This window comes from Kogia breviceps, chromosome 1 (assembly GCF_026419965.1).
Source record: "Kogia breviceps isolate mKogBre1 chromosome 1, mKogBre1 haplotype 1, whole genome shotgun sequence".
Lineage (NCBI taxonomy): Eukaryota > Metazoa > Chordata > Mammalia > Artiodactyla > Physeteridae > Kogia > Kogia breviceps.
In genome coordinates this window covers 169443106-169452560 of record NC_081310.1, presented here as the reverse complement: position 1 = coordinate 169452560, position 9455 = coordinate 169443106, and the positions used below count along the sequence as shown (strand labels likewise).

At 59.8% G+C, this 9455-nt stretch overlaps 1 protein-coding gene across 2 annotated transcripts in view; it reads left to right on the top strand.

The window, feature by feature from the left end:
- The first annotated feature begins 3963 nt into the window (after positions 1-3963).
- The window catches only part of KCNQ4 (potassium voltage-gated channel subfamily Q member 4), a 55643-nt gene continuing 50151 nt past the window's right edge, over positions 3964-9455 (top strand). For both annotated transcript variants that reach the window (XM_059042424.2, XM_059042423.2), the window contains exon 1: positions 3964-4277. In XM_059042424.2, the coding sequence (XP_058898407.1) occupies positions 3964-4277 (314 nt within the window). The remainder of the gene's footprint in view (positions 4278-9455) is intronic.

Here is a 9455-nt window from a genome sequence, read left to right as displayed (position 1 = left end):
ACCACAACTACCGAGCCTGCACTCTAGGGCCCGCGAGCCACAACTACTGAGCCTGCGTGCCACAACTACTGAAGCCCGCGTGCCTAGAGCCCGTGCTCTGCAACAAGAGAAGCCACTGCAATGAGAAGCCCACGCAGCACAGCGAAGAGTAGCCCCAGCTCACCGCAACTAGAGAAAGCCCGTGCGCAGCAATGAAGACCCAACGCAGCCAAAAATAAATACATAAATAAATTGATTAAAAAAAAAAAAAAGAAAGAAAACCCAAACAGTTTCTGGGGTGTGGAGAGAAAGGAGGAGGGTCTGGTGGGTGGAACCTTGACCTCCTCACCTCAATTCAACCAGAACACCTCTGCTTGAATGCTCTTTACATATTGGGGTGCTACCTTAAGATTCTGTCTGTAGAAAGGATTCCATTGCTAATAAAGTCTGAAAACCACTGACTTAAAACCTCCTTCCCACTCCAGGAAAGGAAATCTGCATCCTTGGTTGACCTGAAGTCACACTGGCAGGCTGTCAGTCAATGACAGGCTTGAACCTGGCTGCAAGGTCCCCACCACTTCTAGACCTCAACCCTTTCACACCTAGGAGTCTCCACCCCTGGCAGGAATAAGTCCTAGAGAACAAAGATTGGGCCATCTATGGTTGCCCTCAGTACTGATCCTAGTACCCAGTGCACAGTGGGTAGGTGCCAGCCAGGGGAGAGGACAGGTCACAGGCAGTTCTGCATACTGGCTGTGTATCCTTAGGTGAGTCCCCACATGTCTCTGAGCCTCAGTTGGTGCTCAGCAAATGGGAGCTCTCTCCCTCCCCACTCTTCCTCTCAATCAATACTTGCTTCATTGATGGAAGAAAGTGACAGTGATGAATTATAGAAGATCTTGGAGCCCCACCCCCTCCTTATGGGCAGATGGGGAAACTGAAGCCCAGATCCAGGAACGGAGTTGCCCAGGTGGGACAGAGTGAGTGAGTCAGGTCAGAGCGGGATGTTTTTTTGGCAGTGTTACCTGGGAGAGGTGTGGCGGCTGGTGGGGGTGGGTGGGAAGGAAGCTGCTGAGGGTGGGGTGAAGGGAACAGGTGGGAGAGAGGGAAGGAGGAGGGTGGGAAACCACAGTTCCACCCCCCCTCCCCCAGCAGGGAGAGAGCCTGAGACAGCTGTGTGCTCAGAAAAGTGTCTTAGTCACTAAAGGCTGCGGTGGGGAAAGGCCTTCCTCCTGGTCATGCTCATGTCCCGGGAATCCGGACTGGGCAGGAAGGCCGCCGGGTGACCCTCAGAGTGGCCACCTGTCCTCTCGGAACTGGACTTTCTCCTTTGCCTCCTCCACTTTCCCATGCACACACATACACACACCAACCTAACTTTGCTTACATCCTCCTAGAACCATCCCCCCAACCCCCCACCCCTTAAGGAGAGTTCTGTGACTCTCCACTTTATTATTTATTTATTTATTTATTTTTGGCCGCACCTGTGCAGCTTGTGGGATCTCAGTTCCCTGACCAGGGACTGAACCCGGGCCATGGCAGTGAAAACCCAGAATCCTAACCACTAGGCCACCAGGGAACTCCCACAACTCCCCACTTTAAAAAGTGGTTGGCCTGTCCCATTACACCTACACCTACAGCAAAAACAGGCCTCTGTGCCCCATGAAACTCCCTCCTGAGATCTAACTTCCCTCCCTCTAGCTGCAGCCACAGTCTGTTTCTTCCTCTTGCTGCCTTTGAGGGGCTCATCTGGAGCTGGAGTTGGGAAAGATGATGAAAGACCCTCTTCTCGCAGTGAGGGCTCCTCACAAGGGGAGGAAGGGACTTTTTCAGTCGCCTAAATGGGAAGAGAGGTGTGGCATCCAGGGGTGATGCTGAGCTCGATGATCATCTTTCCCAGAACACACCCAATTTCAAATATTCTAGGTGTTGATAAAGGGCAACCTGTGTTCGAGTGCCATTTCTGTGCCTAAGAAGAGCCTCAAAAAGACCCCCAAGAAACACCCCCCAGATCCTTTACAACTGCTTTCCTTCCCACCATTTCAAGTCCCCAGACCTTAGTCCACCCCCCAGGACCCCTGACTGAGGAAGCCCAGTCAGGAAGTCCCATAGCGTCTGGAAGGGCAGTGCTGCCTATCTAGGGAGTGCTAGCTTCAGCTCAAGGGGAGACGATGGGTTAACACAGCCGGGGCAGTGCATCCATAGCTGGGCCCTGGGGTCCAGAAACCTTCCCCAGCTACCAGTGAGGAAGGGGCATAAATTGCCCAGGGGCACCGGGCTCTGGCCCTCGGCACACCTGGAGCCAGGAGCAGCCAGAGGGATTCAGGTCGGACCCCAAAGGCAGCCTCTGCTACGCAGAGGGAAAAGGGTCACTGTTGGGGTAGGGGTGTAAACGGCTGTCAAGCCCAGTTTGGGGTCCCCCAGGTCCCTGCAGCCGCCTCCCAGCACGCCGGGCAGCTCTGCCTCCTTCCCTCCCCCACTGGCGCTCAGCAGATCAATGCTGCCTTTGCTGACAGCTGAGAATCGAGCTCGCCTTCCCACCCCGTCCCCCGCCCCTCCCGCTCGGCTCCGTCCCCCGAGATCCTCCCGGAGGAACCGGGAAGAGTTTGCTGCGGAAGCGCTTCACCCTGGGGCAGGGCCTGCGCGGGGAGCGGCTGGTGTGGCCGAAGCTTTCGTCAGGGGACGAGGGAAGGAGGATCGGGAAACCCAAATGACCACCGTGGGCTGGGCCAAGAGGGCTAAAGGGAAAGAAAAGGCCCCCCCAAAGCTAGAGAGAGTAGGTCAGACAACAGGAACTTTCCGGCTGGAAAGGGAGTGCCGTGGGGGAAAGTCTCGCCGCTTTTGGGTGCGATTCTGTGAGCCTTTGCGGAGGAGGCTGTCTGGCCTCCGCGCTGGTTCAGAGCTCACCTCCCAACACCTGTATGCCCTGAACCTTGCCCTGCCCTGGAAGCGAGGCAAGGGCGCGCTTCAGACTGGGCTGGTGCGGAGCAGGCCCCTCTGATCAGAGGAGACTCTCTTCTTTGGGGCAGAGTGGCCTAAGCGGGGGCTCTTCCCTCATCCTGAAGAAGGGACGCTCAGAGGCGGGGGTGGGGTGGGCAGAAAGCAGACACACCTGAGGCCCACTGTGCTACACACACAGGCCTTTCAGGCACGAGCGCACCCCGCCCCACGCGCACGGGGCACAGCCCGACGGGGCACACCTCGCTGACGCCGCCACCTCCAGTGGCCCGGACCCTGCACGCCCATCCACACCGCACCTCCTCACTCAATCTCACCATCACAGCCACCCACTGCGCCCACACAGCAGGCACTTCTGCATCCACTCACACTTCAACTCCGCGGGACCCGCGTCCCATCCGCGACGGCGGCCGCGACTCCTCGCCCCACTCGCCACAACCGCACATGAGGCATCCCGCCCCCAGCCCGGCCTTCGTATCCACGCAGCCCCGCGCAGCCCGGCGCTCCGCTCGCACTAGCCGGGGGCCGCCGCCACGCGGTCCGGTCCCCGCCCCGACTCGGCGGCCCGCGCGGCGGGGGCGCCCTCCCGCCGCCTCTCCGTATGTCCCCTCCCTCCGCCCGGCCTGGCCGACTCGCTCGCTCCCTCCCGATTTGGGAAGGCGGCCGCGGGGCGGGCGGGGGCGGCGGGGGAGGGGCGGGGCGGGGGAGGCTGACATGTGAGCGGCGCGCCGGCGGCAGGTGGAAAGGCGAGCGGCATGGAGCGCGTAATAAGAGAGTTGGAGTCGGAAAGAGCCGCCCCAGTCGCCGGGGAAGCGGGCGGTCAGCGCGGGCTCCGGCGGCCCCCCGGCTCTGAGCGCCCGCCCCCGGCCCCGGAGCGGCCCCGGCCCGGCCCCTAGCCCCCGCCAACCGCGCCCGCCTCGGGCCGCCCCGCCGGCCCTGGGTCCGAGTCATGCGCCGCTGAGCGCCCCTCGAGCGCCCCAGCCCCGCACCGGACCCGGGCCCCGGCCCCCCCGCCCGGCGCCGCCCATGGCCGAGGCCCCCCCGCGCCGCCTCGGCCTATCCCCCCCGCCCGCGGACGCCCCCCACGCCGAGCTGGTGGCGCTCACGGCGGTGCAGAGCGAGCAGGGCGAAGCGGGCGGGGGCGGCTGCCCGCGCCGCCTGGGCCTCCTAGGCAGCCCCCTGCCGCCGGGCGCGCCCCTCCCAGGGCCGGGCTCGGGCTCAGGCTCCGCCTGCGGCCAGCGCTCCTCGGCCGCGCACAAGCGCTACCGACGCCTGCAGAACTGGGTCTACAACGTGCTGGAGCGACCCCGCGGCTGGGCCTTCGTCTACCACGTCTTCATGTGAGTTTGCTATCCCGAGCCCCCGACCGTGACCTCGCGCTGCCGCCCCGCGCGCCCCTGCCGGGACCTGGGCTCCCGGGGGACGGCTGCCCCGCCTTGGCTCCGCCTCCTGTCCCCCAGACCCCCGGTCGGCAGACCCTCATCGCTCTGCCCCCAGGCCTGAACCCAATTTCCGATCCACCCCTCCCCGCCAGCCTGCCCCTAACCCCCCCCACACCCCCCCACACACCCCCTCTCCAAGTCCTGACCCCTGCTTGACCTGGCTTCTGACCTCCCCCACCTCAACTCCTGATTTCCATCCTCATCTCCAACCCCTGTTTCTCTGTCCCAGGTACGCCCCACGTCCAGCTTCTTGTCCCCCATCTCTCTCCAATCGGGAGCCACTAAAGTGCGGCTCCCTTTTCCTCTTCCTCACTTCTGTCTCCCTGTGTCCCAGACACAGAGGGCCCTTCGGCCCCCACACACTTTCTGTCACCTTCTCCCCAGCTCTGTACCTACAGTGGCCTCCCACCTGGACTCCCCTTGGAGATGTCCCTCTCCAGGGACGACCTCCCCCCCAGCTGAGGGCTGGTCCCCAGTTATAGGTGTTTGGGGGGTCCCCCTTGAGCCACTAGAGTTCTGACACTGGCGTGTGCTGTCTGACTTTGAGTCTTCACTCAGTCTTTCCCTCCACCCTCAACTTCCCAGCGGCAGCAGTGGGCCCTGCCGCCTGCCCTGCAGGCTTGGCCAACTAGCCTGCCCAGCTTGCTGGCCGCTGCACCAGGCCTGGCTCTGGGCACCCTGGGGGAAAAGAAAGAGGACAGGAGTAACTTTGGAAACACTTACGCTGCGGGCCCCCTCCTCCCCCTTGCTAGGCTCCTACAACTTTCAAAAACACTGACCCTTCTTGGATGTAAAGAACGAATTTTGGCAGCTCAGAGCTCAGTCTTGGGGGACGGCCTGGCCCAGCCGGGAACATGAGAGGCCCCGCAGATATCAGTTGAAGGGCTGGGCCTGGCTCTCGGACGCTCGAAGGTGCCCGAGAGAGAGACCTCTGGTCCCTGGGAAATGTGCCGATGTTAATCCCTTATTGCTGCCCCCAGAGAGGGCCCTCTGGTCTTGGGGTCTCCTGGGTGGTCCCCTTGCCTGTCCACCTGACTGTCCCAGAGTCCTTCTGCCTGTCTGGCTGTCCCTCTGCCGGAGTGAGTTTCTGCCTGTGTGTGAGTTGTCCTGTCTCCTCGTTTCTCCAACTATCCAACAGTCTTCCTGCTTGTCTGTTTCCATCCCTCTGTTGGCCTGTCCAGTTATCTGTGTGCCTGTTTGTCCATCTGTCTATCCACCTGTCCACCTGAATCTCACTCCTCTACTTGTCTGTTTCCACCTGTCTTTTGGTCTGTCTTCCTGCCTGACCCTCTGCTGCCTGCTTGCCTGCCTCTGCCCCATCCTAGCTGGCCCACAGAATTTCAGAGTGGAGGGGAGGAAAATGCTGGCATAGGAGCCCCCTGACCACAGGGAGGGTAGTGGAAGGGAACTCTTTCAGCCTGTGTGCTCCTGAAGGTAGCAGCCACGATTTGGTGCAGAGACCTCCTGTGGCGGGCCGGGGGCAGGGGCAGAGAGATGAGATCGCTCGGGACTTGAGCTTGAGGTCGCACTTCGGGTCAGGATCAATGGTTAGGAGTAGCCCAACCCCCAATGCCCATTGGCAGGGCCTGGATGAATATTTTTCACTGCGGAGAAGTGGAGGTGGAGTTGGGGATGAGGGGCAGGGGACTGCTAATTAAGAGCCCCTGTGTTGAGGCACCCTTGCCCACCCTGCAGCCTGGGTGCCCACAGAGGCTGAGACACTTCTCAGGGAGCAGCTGCATCCTCCGCGGGCTCCTCTTGGGAGATGACTTTTCCAAGGCAAGCCTGGGCCTGGGGAAGCAATAGAGCTCTGAGGTGGAGGTCCTTAGTCCCCAAGCCTGCCTCTCAGCCCCTATGAGGGTGAAAGACTCGCCTCGTGTCCTCTGGCCAGCACTGTCTTCACCTCCTCTGGAGGGGCCTCTCCTTCCTCTCCAGGAGCTAAATCTGCTAGTACCTTTGCCTCACATCCTGTCCTTTCTGGATGCCAGGAATGCCCTGGCCAGGGACATGGTTGTTCTGACCACTTGTCCCCAGGAGCCCAGGGCTGAGGCATCTCTCAGGAGCTCTGGGAGAGGAAATGTGGTGCGAAAACGTCCAGACATTTGGGGATCTCGGGGAACTGGTCATTCATCTTAGAGGTCAGAGTGGGCTGAGGGGTCCAGAACCCCACCTCTTCCATGCTGTGCGATCTTGGGTTGATCACTGCGCCTCTCTGAGCTTTAGATCTCTAGGCCATCAAAGTGGGTAGAAACCCCAGCCTTGTGGGCCTCCCTCTTGGACGAGGTAATGGGTGGGAAAGAACTTGGTGAGCCGCAAGGGCCTGTGGGAGTGTGAGGGGTTGGTGTTATTATTGGGCCTGGGGGAGGGGGCTGCACAGGAGGCCTCTCCTGTTCCTGAGGAGCTCCAGATGTGGGGCTTTGCAGTCACTCACTGCAGGGTCTTGGGTGAGCCAGGAAGTGCTTCCTGCTGTTGGACTTCTAGCCTGATTATTGCACTTTTGGTCAAATCCTTCCCCCATCCCCAATGACTCTCACAGGCAGCCCAAGCAAGGGGAGTCCAGTGTGCACAGGTAGCTAGGACCCCCTTCTCAGAGACTCAGGCCCTGGTGGGAGGGGCCCCAGAAGAAAAGCCTGCCAGAGAAGGACTCAGCAAGGAGGGAATTGAGGTGAGCCAGGTCCATTCACCCCAGGGGACACGTCCCTCACACCTGCCAGCCATGTCTCTCTGAGCCCCACCCAGAACCTGCACCTTCTCTGGCCCTGAGGTGTGGAACATCGCCCAGAGGACCAGCCCCAGTTCCACCACTTTTGCCAGCAGCCGCAGGCCTCTGCGAAGTGGGAACCGCTGACTCCTGTCTTCCTCTCATTGAGACCCAGAAGGAAGGATTGCTGGCTCCTCTCCAAGCTCTCCCTCGTCTCTTTAGGCCCTTGGTCCTGTCACCAAGCCCCTACCACACCCCCCGTGCCCCAGTCCCCGATTTCAGCCCTCAGCCCTTCACAGGCCCCGCTCCGTGAATTTTGAGAAACACCACATCACTGCCCATCCTGCTTCTGAACCTTTGGGAGGGATGTTCGCCTCCTTGATCTACCTGTCAAAGGCCACCCTGGCCTCCCTTTTGAAGTCAGAGGACTGGAAGGGGCAGGTACAGACCAAAGCCCCATCTCCCCTCATCTTCCCCACGCCGCCGCCTGCCCCCAGCTGCCCCGCGAACTTTCTTTAAGTGAAGGTTTATGCTCTGTAAACATCCTTCCTCAGCCTTGTCCCTGGGATCAGAAGCTGTGGGAATGGGGAGGAGAGGAGGTAGCAGCAGCTCCTGGGCCCCGGTGTCCCCCACCAAGCTCCCACCCTGACTGAGAAAGAACATCACCTGCATTGGAAATAATCCCAGCAAAAGGTGCCCAGAGCCCCCAGGCAGGCATCCCTGCTAGGTGGGTCCACACATTTTGACAGCCCCATTTTGTTTATGAGAAAACTGAGGCTCTGGAGACTAACATCACCCAGTGGATCAGTGGCAGATGCAGGCCCAGGTCGAAGACTCCTGTTTCTCTGTCCAGGGCCTCCCCGCTGCTCCCTGAGGCTGCCTGGGTTGGCCCTTGGAGTCTGAACTGAAATTGCTGATCACACGTGGAGCATCAGCCATGTGCCGCGCACCATGCTGAGTGCCCTCTATAAACCACTCTCATTGTGTCCTTTAGCAGTCGGGTAAGGTGGGTGCTGGCGTCCTCCTCATTTGCAGGTGAGGAAACTGAGGCTCAAGAGAAGTCCCTCCAGTCAGCGTGGAGGAGCCTCAGCCCAGAGCTGGTGCTGCCTCGGTCGCTGCTGTCTTCCTCTTGCACCTCAGCTCCAGCCAGCACCCCAACCCTGGGCTCCTCAGGAGCCACACTCATGCGTCATCGTCCCTCTGTCGCCCCAGTACATATGCCGTTAGGGGGGTGGGCAGTGGCAGAATTTTGTGGAATCGGGTGGAAACTGCCCAGCCTCACCCAGTGCAGTCACACTTTTGTTGTGCACGGCTTTGGACACACACATCCCTGCTACATGCCCGTTGGTCTGTCTCGTGCATGCACTCCTGGCCACTTGGAAACACCTGCCCAGGGATGTCACAAGCGCACGTACAGCATACATCCAATGCAAAGAAATCGAATGCACAGCCGCTCCCACCTTTTCTCTGCCTTCACAGATGCACACCTGGGCCTGCGCCCCAGCCTAGACCTCTAGGATGGAGCTGAGTCGGCCCCATCTCTTGCGTTTTCTGCCTCCACCTCTTCACAGCTACAGGTCTGCCCTTATGGATCTGTGTGTGTTTGTGCATCTGCCTTGGAGGGCAGCCCTAGACCCTTGTGGGAGTGGGTGGCTGGCTTCCTAGGACTTTGCTGGCCTTTGCTTCTCCTGAAGGGCCCTCCGAGGTCCTCTGTCCAGCCCTGCGGTGCACTGCTGGGTTCACCAAGGCACAGAAAGGTGCAGATACCCGTCCGGGGTCACATCCGATGAGTCGGTGGTAGAACTATGCCAGTAACCCAGGCCTTCTGCCTCTCAGATCAGGACTTAGATAGTATTTTTCCTCGCCCAGCCAATAGGGAAGACTGCTCCAAGAACTTGGCTTTGCAATGGTGAAAGTCTTGGGGTGTGACCCAAATTTTTCGTGCTGCTATTTTTCAGTCCTGGTCCTTTTGTTTGGTCTTTGTAAGAAGGGCATAGTGGAGAGACCATCCTGCCGGGCTTCTAGCCCTTATTCTATCTCTCTCCCTACCCCTTACACCCCCTTTGCTCCCTCCTTTCTCCTTTGGGGTCACTGGAGCAGGTTGGATTTCTCACTGTGTGCTACCCAACCCCAACTCCATGGTACATTCATTCCTTCCATCGAGGAAGCCCTGCTGGTTGTCTAACTTCAATCCCTATTGCTGCAGAAGCCTATATTCTCAGAATGCTGGAGCCAGGAGAGTTTCAAGAGGTGATTATTCTTGGGCTGATGGCAGCAATTTGAATGGGTGGTTAATTTAAGGTTCTCTGAGTCAGTCAAGGGAACTGAAATTGTCTGGGGAACAAGGAGAGAGGAAGGCTCTGCAGAGCGGGCCA